At 39.6% G+C, this 18,370-nt stretch overlaps 1 protein-coding gene across 1 annotated transcript; it reads right to left on the reverse strand.

The window, feature by feature from the left end:
• Positions 1 to 339: 339 nt before the first annotated feature.
• Positions 340 to 17,827, reverse strand: egf (epidermal growth factor). The gene is made up of 23 exons (XM_047585348.1): positions 17,335 to 17,827; positions 15,118 to 15,317; positions 14,679 to 14,860; positions 13,925 to 14,152; positions 13,077 to 13,279; positions 12,858 to 12,971; positions 12,540 to 12,662; positions 10,436 to 10,558; positions 9,346 to 9,471; positions 9,062 to 9,198; positions 8,664 to 8,812; positions 8,318 to 8,422; positions 7,653 to 7,876; positions 6,917 to 7,078; positions 6,599 to 6,748; positions 6,392 to 6,511; positions 6,172 to 6,288; positions 5,703 to 5,825; positions 4,796 to 4,961; positions 4,355 to 4,519; positions 2,333 to 2,435; positions 2,054 to 2,150; positions 340 to 1,944 (listed from the first exon to the last, which is right to left on the reverse strand). Exons 1-23 carry the CDS (start codon positions 17,459 to 17,461, stop codon positions 1,751 to 1,753), a joined length of 3,438 nt encoding a protein of 1,145 aa, XP_047441304.1. The 5' UTR covers positions 17,462 to 17,827; the 3' UTR covers positions 340 to 1,750.
• Between the last annotated feature and the right edge of the window lie 543 nt (positions 17,828 to 18,370).

Below are 18,370 nucleotides of genomic sequence, written 5' to 3' on the forward strand. Positions count from 1 at the left end.
TTAACAATTCCCAGTCAACCTTGAGACGGCGTCGCAGACAGAGATAGAGGTACCTCTAAGAGGTAGAAATAGAAATGGACAGATGGAGTAGTGGCGGTGGAGGGTGGCAGCATTGGTACCAACATCACTAGAGCGTTAGATTTGGTGGAGGATAGAAAGGCATCATCAGTGGAGCATGGACGAGCTTCAAAGAAGAGTGTGATGGGGTGTAAAAAGACAGAGGCGGTGGAGGAATGGCCAAAATAATCTTTCAATTATCATTGGCATTTTGAAAAACAAATTGCAAAAGTTTGGCAATGATAATATTTATGTGTCAGATGAAGTTAGAGACACTGCCCCTTTTTGTGTATATAGTTTTATTGAAGAAGAAAAAACATGCTTCTTCTAGCAAAATTCTAATTCCAGTTTTAGCCCATACGTGCTAAAAATAATACACGATCACAGTTGGAAGTTGCTTGTGCTTTCAAAATGAATATTGGCATTGGAGATAAACACAAAGGAGTTAGATGGAAATCAATACTAAGATACCTTCCCTTTCCATGCCAGGCAGGCCGTTCCAATGAATTACTCAGCAATCAGTCAGCATCCTAGTTCAGCTGATCCTCATCTTATTCCTCAAAGCATACACATACCATAAGTAGAAATGTAGCATTATAGATTTTTGTATAAAAATAAATACAACTTAAACTTTGCATATCACAGTTCTCAGGTTAATTTAGTCAATCTCTGACATGGCTGCTGTTACAAACTGTAACTGTTGTAATATAGGCTAAGTTAACAAATATTTAATCTTGAATAAAATGCTTCACCTGGCAAAGCTTGTGCTTGAAAGCCAAAATATTATACATTGAAAATGAATTCTGTAATATTGTTGACCCTTAAAGTACATAAAAAAGTGATTACAAACAAAACATGTCCCTTTACTAAAATAAAACCTGACAACAGTTCAGCTTTTGCTCTACAGGCACCAAGGCCAGGGGGCGTTATAGTAGATATGATAAGTTATTATAATAGCCTATACTTTAGTAAGCTAGTATTTTTGCTGCCAGTAGCCTAATGACAATAATTCATGTGACCAGTGACGTTTTTTTTAGAGACAGTGGTCAAGCGCAGTTATTCAGGACTGTGTAAATGAGAATTAAGGGCCTGGAATTAAGGACAAATTGATTAAATGTTAAACACAAACAGTAGTTTCATGGATGGGTATCCATGACAATGTAATGGAATGTATTAGTGATTGGTTTTTGTTTTTGTTTCTTTTCAAAAGCAAGCAGAGGAAGTAGTTGACTGTGTATACATGTATTGAGCATATTTATGATTTAATAATATACAGGTATTATAAATCTACTCTCTGTAGGAACAAATGAAATGTACATCATGTAAATAAACATAAATGTACATCTCATCTCATCTTCTACTACCACTTATCCTCACTAGGGTCATGGGAGTAGCTGGAATCTATCACAGCTGTCCTATACATGTACATCACCAGTCAAAAGTTTGGACACACCTTCTCATTCAATTGAATGAGAAAGTGTGTCCAGACTTTATACCGGTAGTTTACATATGTTGTCAGCGTACATGCGGTAATTGGAGAGAATGACATTCTCTCAAAAATGCTCTTTTTTGAGAGAGTTCACGATGCAAAATGAAGTTCTGTTGTTACACCATCATTCTAGTCACATTCCAGTCTTCTCTTAGACCTTGAATCCAGATGTTACAGTTCTGTCCAGCTGTGTTGATCTGTGAGCTAGGAAGGAGATGACTCTGAGTTGAGATTCTGGGAGCCTGGTGTCAGCTTGAAAGACGTACAAGGCACTGATGGACTCGAGTGATTGACAGTGGATGGGGTTGTCACCATGGCGACAGCTGACACCATAGAGCACTCATAGCCCTTGTTGTGTCTGAACATTGTTCCTGCCTCCTCAGAGGAAGCATTGGTACCTGACAAAAAACAAAACAAAAAAACAACATGATGCATTGGAAAAAGTTTTTTCGAGATAGATGTATTTTAATTGATGCAGAGGAAAGGACTGATTTCAGTTTCAGGTACTTGTTTCTGAAGAGCAGGACGGACAGACAGCTCTCCTTGGACAGCCAATGGCAGGGATGATCTTTCCTTCCGCACCGTTTTCTACCACCATGTAGAACTGGAGGTTCATTGAGAAGTTACTTTATAAACCAGTGTCTTTGAACAGCCAAGAAGACTCATAACACTGGAGATAATTAGGACTGTGCATATGATACTTAGCATGAATCACTGGTTCATTGGAAATCTTAAACTCCTAAGTATCTATATGTTAATGAGAGATCTTGGTCATGACGGTCTTACCCGAGGAACGCTGGTGGCAGTGATCTGTGACACACTCTCATCCGTCACGCTGGTCTCACTCATATTGTCCACTGAGGGCTGTTTGTGGAAGAGTCTTCTTGTTCTTAAATTTAAACCCATACAAGTTAGATTAGCTGATGTGTAAGGTTATTTTCAAAGGAAATAAATTCTAAGAGGTCAAGGAATCTCATCGCATTATAGGGTTAGTTGAGGATTCATGCACTCAAATCTATCGGGGAAAGACATAATGAGATAGCGGTGTGCTCTGTATTGACTGTTGACAATCTTCTCATGGGTGCAACAAATGTTTTGCTTGTTAGCTCTCTGCGTGTCCAATCCCTTAATCCTAATTGTTGACTAAATATAATAGATCTTGATGTAGTGACGCCCTAGTCCAGAGGCGTGTGTGTACTTTTACCTAATACGTTTGTGCACTGTATGATTCTTGATTCTGCAGTTGAAACTAAACCACCAAACCCCAAACCTGCACAAGTGCACTTGCAGTCAAGTGCAGAAGGCAATTTGAGGCCGAGCTATTGGCGGCTATGTAGCGTTTCCACTGGGGTCATACCTCAGCGGCTCCATTTTGTAGCTGAGAAATGACCTATTTTTTGGTGTAATTGCTGTAGAACAGGCTAAACCAACCATGTAATTGAAAGCGTGCCGCTTCCACAAGGGAACCGAGAGTGCAAACGCTACGATGTAGACGACTGAGGGGAGGGGTGTTCTTTGTGAGTCAAAAGAGTGGAGAATGCCAGCGGCCTTGTCAGTAAGCCAGTGAAACAACCCTAAAACAAATCAGGTACTTAGAGGCATCTCAGGTGGAAATAAAGGCGTGGAGGCGGCGCAGTGTGTCGTTTACGTATGCTCTTCATTCAGCTAACCAGGGTTGCATGCTGTCATTTGTTCCACGTGTGATCTGCTCTCCGACCCCCTGCTGTCATGCTGAGACTCCTACATTACACGGCTCATGCCACCCTGGGTTTGATAGACACCTCTAAATGCTGTCAGCTCATTCCTTCCTGCAGCAGGTCCTCCATGCCTGCAAGTCTGTGCTGCTCTATGCTCGCTGTGCTGAGAAACTGCTTATTTTATACATCATTTCTGCAGTATGTACACTGATCAGGCATAACATTACAACTGCCTTCCTAATATTGTGTAACTTGTAACTCCAAAACAGTTGTGACTCATCAGAGAATGGACATGAGTCTTCTGAGGGTGTCCTCTGGTGTCTGGAAACAGAATGTTGTCAGTGCGGGTCTTTGGGTTCTATGGGTTGCGGGTAGGCGCCTCTGTGGATCTTCCTACAGATACTTGATCAGTTTGGGGTCTAGTGAATTTGAAGGCCAGGCCAGGCGTCAACCACTGTTCTAGATGTTTTTTTGGGTTGTCAAACTGTTTCTCTGTGTGTGTCTGTGTCAGGCTGCATCCTGCTGGGGATGGCTGCTGCCATCAAGGAGTGACTTTGCGATGGGGTCGTCTGGTCTGGTCTAGGTGGATGGTACATGAATGAATGCCAGATAGAACATTGAATATCACAAGATTGCCAATGTTATTTACTTACTACTGTCAGTGGTCATAATGTTATGCCTGATCGATATATAACAAAAGTACTCGCATACTATTGTCAACTATTAAAGTGGAAAAGCTGTTATGACGATAACATGAGCATTTAGCATTTTAATGAAATCCATATGAGTGGAATGCATTTGGGAATGTTATTGTCTCGCCAGTTCTTGGTGATAAACCAATTTAAATAGAATAGAATAGAAATACAATATAATCATTTTAGGAAAAGGTTGTGTCTGTTGTGTTTTTTCTTCCCTTTTTTTCTAGCAAACCCACAATAAGGTACTTTTGTGTTTTTAGTGTTCTCCTTTTTTCTTCCTTTCAGCCCTTGTAATTGTTGTAATTAGTGTTTCCTTCCTTTGTTTTACATCTCTTTGTTCTCTTAGTCGTCCGTTTTAAATATGCATTTGCCCACATTTTACACCCCATCTCCGTCTCATCCTCTTCCCTCACCCATAGCAGTAAGTGACACAGGCAGTGATGGAGAGCAGGGAAACAAGGACCACCATGCAGGTCGCGATGACCACATTCCTCCTCTTCTCCTTTTCCGCCTGCTGAAGCTCCAACCACTCCAGGTCACTGAACTGACAGCGCTCCCCTATGTAGCCCGATAAACAACTGCAACAGATCAAACCAAAACATTATTAAAGAGTATTTCATATTTTCTGCAAGTAAGAGGAATGTAGTTCATGCACTTGTGCGTTGACACCTGTGTGCAAAGCCACAATTTATTTATTTATTTTAAGTGGACCAATAGTTACACCTGCTGCTTGTCAGCTAGGAAAATGTTTGAATTGGATTATAACTGAACATTGTTAACTCTCCTCTGGTAACAAGAATTGTTAAATGTGGAGATCAGGTGTCAAATTAGATTGAGGCTCGTGTTTTATTTACTTGCAGGCATATGACTCCATTTCAGGAAAGTAGAAGCAGACACCATGGTAAAGGCAGTACGTCTCATGGGTGGAGGGACAGGTCTGCACTGAATTCCTGCCGTTGGTCTGGGTGGTGACATCGACAGGGCTGCCAGGCGTCACCCACAGAGATGTGGTCTCCAGCTCTGAATTGAATTTTATGTAGACAAATGTTGAGAATGGCACTGCTATTTGAAACAAGGCTGCTTGTTGAGGTTTCCTGCATAAAACAAGGAACTTTACATCACAATTAAGAGAAGGGTAGACACTGGATACATTCGCATATTCAGAAATAATAAGAATAATAACCCAGTCAGGACAAAAATACATCATACAAAATCAGAAAGGTCTGGAATGATTCCAAGGAATTTTCAGTTGGATTGAGAGGGAGATAGATGCCTTACAATCATATGAAACCTTTTTTTTTCATATCACACTGCTCTCTGAGTAGAGTAAATCCTCTCTTTCTGCACCACATGGAGTGACCATCAGTTTGCCCGGCTTGAGTTTGTGGGGAGGGACAGAAACATGAAGTAACAAAGCAAGCTTTTGTAAAGATGAACAAGTGGCAAAATGATCAACATCGACCTTCTTTTATTGAATGAATTTATTTATAAAGTTTTGTGGGGAAATCTTCTGCTATATTTCCAGCAGATTAAACGTCTCACAGTGGGCAGGACCACTTTGCACATGTCTAAACAAGTAATAATTAGATTTATGTTTTTGGGGCATTTGAACCCGTATATCTTATCAGATCCTTTTATTTAGCTTTGATGTAAACATTTAGTCTGGTTGAAGAAATACTGTCTATGTAAACATAGCCAGTGAATATGCATTAAATGATAGCCTGCACAGAGAAACATTTGCAGCAAGTGACCAAGACTCACCTTGACATGAGTGCCCGTTGCCATAGTATCCAGCCAGGCACTTGCAGAGAAATTTCCCTTCACTGTTTTTGCATTCTGCATATTTGTCACAGTTGTGCAGGCCCAGTTTACACTCATCAATGTCTAGAACAAAAGGAGAAGAGAAAATCAATTGGTGGCCCAAAACGCTCCGTGGAGACTCTTTTTTTCTTTCTTTTTTTTTTAAAAGAAACTTACTAATTGTTAGTGTGTATCTTACATATTACCCATATCCTTATGTTGAGGGTAGTTCTGCCTCTGAGAAAAGCTTCCTCTAAACCTTGATTCTTCACCATTCCCTGAGCTGTAGCTAAATGCACATTTTAAACGCCCTGCTGCAGTAAGTGAGATAAAAAAGGTTCTCTGTGTCACGTGTAATCCTATTACCTTGCTTCAGGGTGGCATGCCCCTAAAATACATTCATAGTACAGTAGTAGGAACACATACTCACCTACACAAAGCTGGCCATCACCTGTGAAGCCCTCTAGACATAAACAGGTGGGGCTGCCTGCATTCAGCAGACACTCTGCATTCACATCACAGCGGAGTGAGTAACACTCATTCTGGTCTGACGGAGAAGGGTGCATGTAGAAACATAACATTTAGATAGGAGGAGGTATTGGATGTTAAGGCCTGCAAATAATTTACCTTTAAAAGTGCACCAGTGTTACCTGAAATCATCTTGTCTGTAAAGAGCGATGGCTCACTGCCTGCATCTGAGTGGAATTCATCCTCTGAGGATGCCTTCGCATCGTTAAACGTCTTGTTTTTGAGATCACTTTTTCCAGATTCTGTGTAATTGTAGCAGAAAGTCAGCATCAACACGTATCATCTTAGTTTAAAACAGACGTTTCTGGATCTGAAGTAGGGTACACCACCTGCTGTTACATTGGAAACATCGACGGGCAAACAAGTTTTTCCATCCGCTGACGGGATGTAGTGTGACAGACAGGAGCAGTGGGCATATCCCACTTTACTTTCACACACCTGGGCACAGCCACCGTTCAGGTGAAGACAAACATCTGCCCCTAAACATAAGGGGGCAGAGTTAGAAAATGGAGTCCAGTAAGGGCCAATGGGTCAACAGACTATTTAACCCTGAACAAAAAACAGTAGCACACTCTCCTCCTACATTCTGTAATTAAATCTTGAATTAAATACACTACATAAATAGAATTATTCATGTCCTGCTGTACCTGGTTTAGCGAGGGGATGAACCACCACGATGGAGCCTGGTTGGATCATGTTGCCATGAATCCGTTGCAGCTTCTTCCCAGTCCACTTGTGTACACTCCTCAGCTTTTCCCGATCAGAAATCCAGAGCCTGTCTTCAAATACCGCGAGGTCAAAAGGGCGACCTGGAGCAATCAGAGTAGAGGACAGGAAGACCTGAGTGGACGAAGTAATTCCAGGTGAGAGAAGCTCGTGTTCAGCTGTGAAGGCAATGACAGTGAGCCTGGTGGATGAGAAGGGATTTGAACACATTCCAACTGTGGAAATACAAAAGGAACTGAAAGAAGAAAGGATTTATCATTCCAAGTCATTCTTGGGTAGAGTTAACTGATGAGACACAGCCAACCGAGTTAGCTACACTTTTGCAGCTCAAATGTTCTCATTATAAAATAATATTAAGTGTTTTATTCATTCATACACAAGACAATGTTACGATCCCTTGTGCCATGATCTGAGGTAAAACTCCTTTAGAAGCCCAGTCCAACTGAAGAACAGACCAGCAGTCAGCTACCAACTAGCCTAGCCACCAGCATGTGACTACACTTTAACCAAACATCTCTCCCTTCTGCCAAAACCAGGAATAAGATACAACCAAACACCAGCTATATAGGCTATATATAGCCTGTATATACAGTATACATTTTTTCAGTGTGGTCCACCTGTCTATGTTTGCATGTTGAAGTTTCACACGAACCTCACCTACTTGGTTCTCTAACAGCACCTGTCGACCTGAGCCGTCCAGAGCAGCAGTCTCTATCAGGCCCCTCCTCTGGTCGCACCAGTACAGACGGTCGTCTGTGAAATCGATGGTCAGGCCGGTGGGCAACACAAGGTTGGTGCTAGCAATGACGGCTCGGTCTGTCCCTTCCAAGGAGGCGCATTCCACCACAGGCTGGGCCCCTATGTCGGTCCAGAATAACTTCCTCAAAAAGTTAAATAAAAAAGATGTATTTTCTATCAGCCATTTGATATCATGACATCTGCAGTCTCTCTGTAGTTGTTCTCCACATTATTTTACCAAAGCAAAATTTGTCATCATGCAGTATATTGTTAGCCTAATAGCATAACTGCCCAAATCATATTTTAATGCATTCAGACAACAAGAAAAAAACATTTTAACAGGCAGGTTGGCATTTTTATTGATCTTACTGTTTAAATCAAACACGTCCATTTGCCTTTCTTTAAGCAATCTGCTTTTTCAATATAAAGGCCTGGCAAAATGAGAATCTTCGCAGACAGGTACTAATAATGTAACAAATTATCATTTGAAGCATTTTTTTTTTGTAATTAGACTTTCTTGTTGATGTCTAGTTAAAACATTCATGGGTTTTCTGTGTGGGGCATCAGTATGTGACCATACTCACTTGGCCAGTGGATGAACAGCAACTCCTCTCGGTTTCTCGAGTCCTGTGCTGATGATGCGTTGTTTGTGCAGACCATCTAAGGTGCTACAGTCAATGGTTGCCAGGCTGAAAGAGGAAGTACATACATATACCGTATAAACGTAAAACAGACTATATTTTGATATAAAACATATTAGTTAGCAATTTGAAACCCACCTTAATAAATTGACACTTAACAGTTAGCTGGATATCCTTGCTGATTTGTTTCAGTTTTTATTAAAAAATAAATGAATAAATAAATAAAATCTCATAGATTAGATTGGATTAGATAGAACTAGAAATTTTATTTTATACAAACTCAACAGACCTTTTATCTGTCCAGTACATCTTGCGATGGACCCAGTCAATTGTCAGGCCTTCTGGAGAGTCCAAACCATCTGAGATAAGAACCTCTCTTGACCCACCGTTCAGATCAACTCGCTCAATTGTTTTCTGGCTTGTGCTGGCAAAGTACACCTTCCCAGATATAAAGAAATACACAAATTAAATAAAATACACAAGTAGTAAAACATAGAGGTCACTGGGTGAACAAACCAAAAACGACCAGTGAGGGGTAAAAAAAAAAAAAAAAAAAAAAAAAAGAGGCAGGACAGCAAATTACAGGATCTCTCCACTAGGTGTCAGTGCATGTCTGCACCAAAATCTAATGGAAGTTATGAGAATTTAGATTAATATAGTATTACTAATCTAAGAATATTTTCTCACATTGTTCTGGACGGGGTCATAGTCCAAAGCTATGATTGTTCCTCTGGGCTCCTCCACCACTGTTTGATCCCCACTGCCGTCAGGGTTAATTCTTCTCACATCTACTAGATTTGCAACTAGCAGATAAGGTGGTGGTGCTGCAGAATAAAAATACAGTACTTCATGATCAAATGTGCTGCAGTAGATTTGCTTTGTATGAAACACTCTACTGTGGGAGTATGAGACAGGCATTGAGACTTAAAGTGAAAGGAAGAGTGTACTCATCTTGCCATAGTATGACTCACCGGTTGCAATACATCGATGGCCATCTTGGTGGAGCTGGTAGCCAGGCAGACAGCCACACTGCCACCTACCAGGGGTGACAGGAGTGCAGGTTTGACTGCAGCCTCCTCTATCTGGGGATGAGCAGCCTGCAACCACCCAAAACCATGTTAGATCAGAAAGCCTCCAATTTCTAACAGGCCCTAATGCATTTAGTTGACCCATTGGTTAGACAATAGTTAATGAGAATAATTCCATGATTGTGACACTGACCTGCTTTAATTCAAATCTTATTAAATTTCCTGTCTTTTAGAACAGTTAGTTGGTCTTGCTGGACACTTTGTCTGGCCTAATTTTACCAGAGTTTCTTTTCTGACACTGGAGTTTTATTATTAAATAAGGAAAATTTTGCAGGTGAACTCAACCTCATATGTGATATATCTATTCTGGTAAAATATCCATGACAGCATCATTGGCTGCAACCACCTAAACCCACAATAACTGTATTTATACACCATGAAAATTAAGAGAACACATTAAATCCTCAATCCTCGTGGACGTACTCTAATGCCAGAAACTGTCCTCTAATAGAAAAGGCTGTTCTGTCTGGGTTTTAATCCATCTGGCCTCACTTTGACTACTTTGATCCAACTTACTTATTTACTTACTGTAGGTATTTATATAACATTGACTAAAGTAATGTAATTATCAGGTTCAGATGATCAGAAGCAAACTTTGTGTTTGTAGTTTAACGCTTAAAGTAATCTAATCTAAGAGAAGCTTTTAAAATCATTTAACTAGCAACATTTTAACTAACAACTGACTTCTTAATTAAAACATCAGTTGTTTGTGTTATTGCCTCGAAAACGTCTAATAAATTGCAATTGCTATTACCACTACTACCTACAGGTGTCGCCAAATCAACCAGGAATTAATGCTTGGATGCCATTACTTCAGCTTCAACATTAAACATTAAATCACAACTTACAGTTCACATGGTAATATTATGTGTTGAAGTATATATTTTTACTGAATATCAGGATTAAATTTTGAATAATTTAGGCAGATATTAGTTTCAGCAAACAAAGTTGAGTGCTGATGTATCTCCCATACCAGAACAGGCTTGTCCATCCTCCTGCAGTATAGACCCCTCAAGGCAAACACACACAGCTCCATTTTCTGTTAACAGGCATCCATGACCACACTTTGTCATATTTCCTTCACACGGTATGATCTCTGTAAAGAAAATATAAAAATCAAAGGTCTCTTGAAGGGCTGTGTGTTTGCAATTACAACCAGAAATTTATTAAATATCACAAATTGCAGTGAATTAAAATGAGATTCTACAAAAGTTAATTAAGTAAACATGCTGGACGTGTTTAAGACTTTTTCCAGGTTATTTCTGGGCCCAGTAGGTAGTAGGCGAGCCAGATGGACAACAAGCTTCTTAGGCACTGCTCCGGTAAAATCCCTTTATGAAGTCGGGCCTAATCCTATCAAAATAGTTGAAAGTGTGATGAGAATGCAGTCAAAAGCCCACACAGTGAGTGTGATGTAATGCTGGCTCACAGGAGGGTGGCATGTCCTGCATATAAGCAGGTCATGCAGATATGAGTTAAATGTGAAATAGTTACAGGATATGTTGCTGCGCGTCTGAAATCTTCCTGCTGGTGAAATGTAAAATAATGACTCTTGTCATTTCAGATAGATTGTTGCACATTTTTATTTGGCCATCAGTCACCTACTGTAATTTGAATATTAATAAAAATAAAAAAATAAGCATATAAGAATAATATAGCAAACATATTAATGTAAACTGTATATTATGATTTTTATATATTTTTTATTTACAAAAACTACACAGCTATACATCCCTGTTGTCACTTTGATTGTCTAGCCTGCTGCTTGGTTGGACGCTTGTTTTCTCTGCACCTCTGCAAAGGTTGTCTGCTTAACAGCTTAGCTGGACAAAGCTGCTGACCAGATATGTTCCCTATTGTCACCTCATCACGTAATCTCATTGTGTCTCTGGTGAAGCGCGTTGTCATGGCCACATAGTTACAAGATGAATAGAGATTAGGTTGTGTTTGCAATGTGCAATCACTGGATAGACAGAAAAATGGAAAAATTACTGCTATAAATATAGTCATAAACAAACAAAAAACAAAAGAACAAAAAAAAAAAACTAAAATATTACATACAAAATATTTGGTTTGGTTTTTTGGTTTGTATACCATCACAGCTCCATGTGTATGTTTGGGCCAAACGATTCGATTTAATTAAGCGTCTGTTAACTACACAAAGATCTATTGTTATACTGGCAGACAACAGACCTGCATTGTAGCAGTTACAAATAGAGGTGGAAGAGGCAGAAATGCTTTATGGAGTACCTGGATTAGTTAAATAATAACCTTAAATAATAACATTCTTCTGGGATAGTGCTTTAGTGTTCACTAGGAAACCAATAAATTGGTTAAGACAAATAAAATTGATAATTATGGTTAGAATCAAGTGAATCAACACATTTCTGTACTACTTGGAAATGGTTAGTAATTAGTCAAGTCATTTTACTTTAGTTTGATATCCTAGCATCAGGGTCTCAGAGTTGTTAGAGCTTTAGCAGTGTGACAGAGTGACCCAAGTAACCTAACAAACAAATGGCAGCTCCCATATGTCTAGTCTGTCCTGACTTGCCTGTGACCCAGCCTCTTTATAGGGTCAGAGTGGTGTCTGGCGCACAAATGCAGAGAGCACAAAGAGCATCTTATCTGAAGGCAGAGCTATTTGGATTCGTTATGTATAAACTTTAGATTAAAACTCAAAACGAGTTTTGTTTATCAGTGTACAAGTTTTCAACAAAGACAGGACCAAAGTGTTTGGAAATTTAAAAGCTATACCCTCAGTTACTAGGTTTTTATTTTTTGTAAACTTGCAGCAAAAGCTGCAAATACTGAGTGCTACACAAATGAAATTTCTTGGTGGAATTGATTATGTCAGAATCAGTCTAGCGTTTTCAAGTTACAAAGGAGGACTAAGCAATTAGTGTTTTTTTTTGTGTGTGTGTTTTTTTTTTTTTTTTTGCTTTATATTATTGCTTTGTTTTAATCTGTGTGTTTCATGAGATATTCATGCTCCTGATAACGTCATGAATAGAATGATGAATATGTTCATTAATAAAACAGCACATAACAATTGTGTAATGATGTTCTTACTATACCTTGGCATGTCTTTCTGTCTGGTAGCAGGGCGTATCCTTGAGGACAGGTACAGAAATAGGAGCCTGGGATGTTTTCACAACCAAGAGAGCAGCCATGGTTCCAGTGGGCACATTCATTCACATCTGCAACACACACAGATCAGTACATTATATAACTTCTTTACTTTTCAAGTAGTGGTTTTTACTTTAATGCTTTAATGCTGCATGTTATTGACTTTTTCTTTTCTTCGTTGCTCCTACGTTGTACACGCACCAAACTAAAGATATGTCCTTGCATGTTTCTTTTTAATTTGTCGTTTTTATCTTACAGATACCAACCTTCACAGTGGGTTCCTTGCTTGTTTAGCTCAAAGCCTTCACTGCACTGGCAGAGCCCAGTCTCTGCTAGACTGGAGCACACGTTAACACAGTTGCCACTTTGTTCATCACAACCTGTTTGAAAGAAAGTATGTTATTAAAAGTGTTCACAAAGGATGTAAATACACTTAAGTTATGGGGAAGAGGAATTTAAATGTCAAATTAAGTCTCAGTCATAACCTGGATATGTTGATGGGGAGTCTGCCATTGGCTGGTTGAGTGAGTGTACCACCTTGATGTCAACTGGAGGTTTTGCCATTTTTTTTATGTTAACATCCAGTGACTCTCCACCAGTGTACTTATTTACTTGTTTTATGGCCCGAGATGCAGCATCTGTGTAGTAAATGTGCTCAAGGAAAAGTGATATTCCAAGTGACTGTGACCTGGAAACAGACAAAGATAATTCAGCTGTAATAGTGATAATAATAATCTGTTAAAGTTGTAAGCTTTGACACTATCTTGCAAAGACAGGGTGAGCAGACGTCCTCTTTTTCCTGGACATGTCCACATTTTGAACTCTAAAAATGCATCAAGCTCAAAATTGAACTTGATTTTGAAACAATTTCAAACTGTTTACATTGAATCTGTGTCCCAGCTGAAGGGTCCTCTCTTATTATTTTTTTTTCTCTTGTCACCCTAGCAAAGAAACCTCTCCTCCTACCTTTTTTTCCAACAATTATATCAATGACAAAAGGTAGGCGCACAATGCACAACGTAAGTGCAAGTACAGTTGTAGCAAACTTTCAGGAATCAATTTTTTAAATTTTGAACCAATTTATCATCACAATGCACTGAATAGTCTTAGACTTAGACAGACTTTAAGGATCCACAAGGGAAATTACTTGGTCACAGTAATTTCGTTGCACATAAAAGTAAACTGACCAGGACCAGACCCAGACCTGTTTGCAGTTGGTGCGAAATGGAAGTGTTCAAGTGCACTGGCACAAGTATTATTATGACAGTGTACACAGATTCAGTAGAAAAACCTGAAGAGATTCTAACTAATTGAAATACTCCAGCATCCTCACCGAAGTGGCTGATCCATGATGTGCAGGACATTCCCGTTGTAATCGCAAGAGGCAATTGTGCTTTCTCCTTGCAGACCAAACTGAACCCAGAACAGCCTTTTGGCCTCTCGGTCAATCGTCAGGGCTTTGAGTTGTTCTCCTGTTACAATTAGTGTCATTTTCATCTGGCCTGTTAGATCAGACCGTTGGATACTTGGAGTCAACCCACCAGACAGCCAAAACAAAAACCTGCAAAATATTTGTTTACAAACTGAGAAAGGGTTTTGCAGTGAAGTCCTCCAAATATTTTGCTGATGTTAGCTTTGTAAGCTCATTTTAAAATAGAGCCATTTCACTTAGTTGCTTCTTGTAATGCAACTGTTTAGACATTTATCATATAAATGCTACCAAGTCCCTGAAACCACAAGCCTCATAATGCTTACGCCTTCAAGTCATATTCTTGTAATGGTTAATAAATTGCAGCCCAATTGAATTGAAGCCCAAGAGAAATATAATGAGTACAATTTAAAAAAGTAATTTAACATGTGCTCTAGGCATTTTCTTTAAAATCATGGATAAATATTATAAAATATAATTATTCACCACTGAATATTAACTGGACCAAAAAGCAATGTTAGGTTAGGCAATAAGTGGCATGTGGTTGTCAGCTATGCCTACGTGCCAGCCATATTTTATGAAAGTTTTTTTAATTTCCTCCTTCCTCTTCCTTCCTTCCTAAACTTATTCCATATATCTAAAAAGTAGACTAGATTACCTGTTAGCGGGGTCCACAGTTATGGAACTTGGATGAATCAAGTGTCTTAAAAGAGTCCTCTCATTTTTCCCGTTTATATCCATTCTCTTTATTTCTCCCTTTGCTTCACTTGTCCAATACACACTGTTCCAGATCCAGTCCACTGCAAGTCCCGAGATGTGTTTGTCAAAGGAGTACAGTTTCTGTAAAACAAACAGTCAGTTTATCAAGAGCACCAAAAGACCCAGATCCATTCATCACATAAGCTTTTCTGAATGATCATTTAAATCCAGTGCATAAACACTATATACATAGACATAGACAGACTTTATTGATCCATGAGGGAAACTGCTTGGTCACAGTAGCTCAGTTGCACATAAAAAACACTGCAAGTGAAAAAGAAATAAGATAAAAATAATTTTTAGCTGCTGAGTTCTCAGTAGAGCAGTTACATAGTCACCTGTCTGTGTGCTCCTTTCACCGATGCTTTGTAGATGACCCCTGTGTGTTTGTCAGCCCAGTAAACACTCTCCTCTTTGAAATGGTAATCAAGCAGGATAGAGCTTCCCACACCAGCCACAAGCCTTCTGTGGTTCTTGCCATCGAGGCCCATCCGATGAATGGCTTTACCGTGGCCAAATATCAGGAACGGCTGTGAAGCTTAACAAAATGAAACGTCAGAGACGCAGTTTTTATTTTTAAGGACCTAATGCATTCAGGCAGGTCAATCCAGCATCGTTACTGCCAAGTCAATGCATTTAGTGGGGTAAGGTGACGAAAATGGTCAACATTTAAGACAAATGATCCCAAATCAGGCCACATTTAAATTTAAATGGCTATAAGTAACAAAGGAATGAACCACTGTTCAGCACCTCCTTCATTTGCCTTATACAAGGATTTGTTGAGTTTATTTGCAAGATTGCTCTTATTTATATTAATAAAATCAGGAGGATTATTATCAATTTCAAATGTTTTTGATTTTTTTAAGGGGCTTGTTATTGATGCAGATGCAAACTTCTGTCCTATGTGGCTTCTGTCAGTTTGACTGAATAGATCCCAGTGACGGAAAGGTAACTATGGCAGCATTTAACATTTCAATAGCTGACCTTACCCCCTTTAAATTTGTCAAATTATTAAATAGCCTGTTTGAGTCTGTAATGGGGAGAAGTTCTTTAGGGCAAAACCTCGTCCCTTAGTAACAAATAGCTTTTCATTATCGTTTGACTTTAATCATTCTCTGTATGAATAAAGTGGGAGGACTTAGCATGTTGTTTCCTTATGGTGTCAGCATTATTCCTGGATTCCGTTAAATAGCAGCAGCAGTTTCCACATTTGTATAAAAGAGTCATCCATTCCAACAATGTTGTTGTTGGTACTGTAGATGTAGTTTTCTTTAGATCCTGTCAATCTCAGACAAACTGGACACCTCTGAGAGGAAAACTAATGTGTGTTTGTTCTCCAAGATACCGTTGACAGAAAGTCCTCTGGTCTATCATGGTAATAACCCTGTCATGTGTAACCATAGGCACTACTCTTAACTCTGTGGAACGCCGAAAACAATGAGCAGCGCCAGACAAACAACATAATGAAATGTCTGGTCTGAGATCACCAAGATGCCCATTAATATGAAGTTGCTAGGATGCATCCTGATGAATCACTGATTGACAAGTTCACCGAGTGGTCAAGTGGTGATTCTGCATTCAGCTCTGTGGAATTAATTCCTGAGTGGACAATCGATACAGAAACTGATTTGACACTGTACGACATAAAATTAGTTGGGACTTTTTTAGATGCTATTTTGGATGATATATTTGGTTGTGTTTGGCTTGTGACGAACAGAAATGTCTCAGTCTTGTTACATCAACATGTTGAATTGTTGCACTGATCAAGCAATCACTGAGATAAACAAAGATAAACATTCACATTTATGTGAGTGTTAGGTGAGGCACCAACTTAAAGGGTAACTCCTGTGCCTGGCCGTGAAACTTGACGTCTTGTGGCACAGAATAGAGACAAGACTGTCTCAGTTTTGGAAAAATGTTACATTATAGCATTCCATCATAAAAACAAATTACATCTTGTTGAGATAAGTTAGCCGTTTAGACATCACCATCTGTTAGCTTCAAGTGTTGTCCCTTAGGCATCCCCCCAAAAAACGTGGGTTCTACCTGAGATACACCCACACAGGTTTACCTTTGGAGGAGTGAATTGCATTGTTAGTGAGGCTCAACCCAGATTATCACGGGGATGTAGCAGTAGTGGTGTTTGAAGTTTACATAGTTGTTCTATATCCATCTAGACAGAGGACTGAGCAATAGGAATTGTAGGATTTGTGGAAGTAATGCTGTGGTCTTTGTGTTTTACACATCATGATTACTGTGTGGTATAGTAATTTCAGTTTGACTACAGAAAAATATAAAGGCATAGGTTTGCTAGTGTTTTTTATGAAAGTGATTCTTGTTCTACGCCTCTTTGATTTTACAGTTTTGTGAGAAGTTCAAAGTATACCAGTAAAATCTGCCATACTGGTCTTCTTTCCTGTTTTCCAGTAAACGAACAGGAAATTGTATAGACTTGGTAACAAACATGGTTTACCACGCATACAGTGGAATATCTAGTGCAGTCCCCAAAGAATCATATCTGTCAGTACTTTAAACTGGAGAGGTGTCATACTCACCCAAACAGCTGCTGTTTCTCCCTGCCCGAGATAGGCGTTCATCCCAACATGTTGTACCAAGTGCCAGGGCCCCAACGCTTTGCACAATAAAAAAGATAAGTGCTGTTGTGTACGTTGCAGCCAACATAATCCCACCTTTCGTCTCTCCTGCACTTGTTCACTTTTGCTCAAGCATTCCCACTATCGCTAGTGGCACCCAAAAAATCCCCAAAATGAAGCGGCGTTAGCTTATGGACTCCTTGCATCCTTGTCCAAGGCTTAAGCCTAGTGACACTGTGGAGCTTCGCATACCAGCTGATGTCCTACTGAAAAGATATAGGACTCTTGAATAAGGAGGGTAATACCATCAGTGCCGTGTTAAACCCAAAAAAAGAAATCCCCACTTTGGGCCCCCAGGCTGCCAGCCTGTTTTGGAAGCAAAGATTGAAATTCCTGACACCCCCGTGGTAAATTTTGCACATGCTAGTCCAGCTCTGGAGCAAGATGGTCTTGAAGCTGCAGTCAGTTTCTCAAGCAGAATGTGGAATATGCAAGAAATTAGGCTGGACTGAAAAAGCTTCCCGCATAATAACAACATACCCTTAGTCCCCGCCCCCTGACCTGTGTCCTTTGTGAAAGTAGATGGATGTATCTGTTTGAGTTTTTGCATCTGGGAGTGAAGTGAACATGGCATGGAAGCCAGTCAGACAGAATCCTGCAATATTTATCCACTGAAGAGTAAAATGGACACTTGGTGTATTTTTCACTCCATAAAACCATTTCCAAATGACATGCTTACAGTAAAAATGTAATTCACTCATGCCACACACACAAAAGACACACTGTTTGTGTTCTATGTGTGTGAATGGGAAGTCAGTGTGTCAGAGTGTCTCCTGTTGAAGTTCATGTGGCTCCCAGAGTCAATTGGCAGAATGAGTAATTTATAGAGAACCATGGAGGAGTGAAGCATTATCCCTAAACTGTTTGTCCTCTTTTTACGCAGGAGAACAACTAACAAAGGCCAAGAACCACAACCTCTATTCATACCCACCATGAC

Source organism: Mugil cephalus, chromosome 5, assembly GCF_022458985.1.
Source record: "Mugil cephalus isolate CIBA_MC_2020 chromosome 5, CIBA_Mcephalus_1.1, whole genome shotgun sequence".
NCBI lineage: Eukaryota > Metazoa > Chordata > Actinopteri > Mugiliformes > Mugilidae > Mugil > Mugil cephalus.

Coding starts and splice junctions, on each gene's coding strand:
- egf (XM_047585348.1), bottom strand. CDS start 17,461: ATGTTGGCTGCAACGTACACAACAGCACTTATCTTTTTTATTGTGCAA. Junction 6,512..6,598: donor TGTTTCCAATGTAACAGCAG/GTGGTGTACCCT, acceptor ACAATTACACAG/AATCTGGAAAAAGTGATCTC. Junction 4,962..5,702: donor CAACGGGCACTCATGTCAAG/GTGAGTCTTGGT, acceptor AATTCAATTCAG/AGCTGGAGACCACATCTCTG.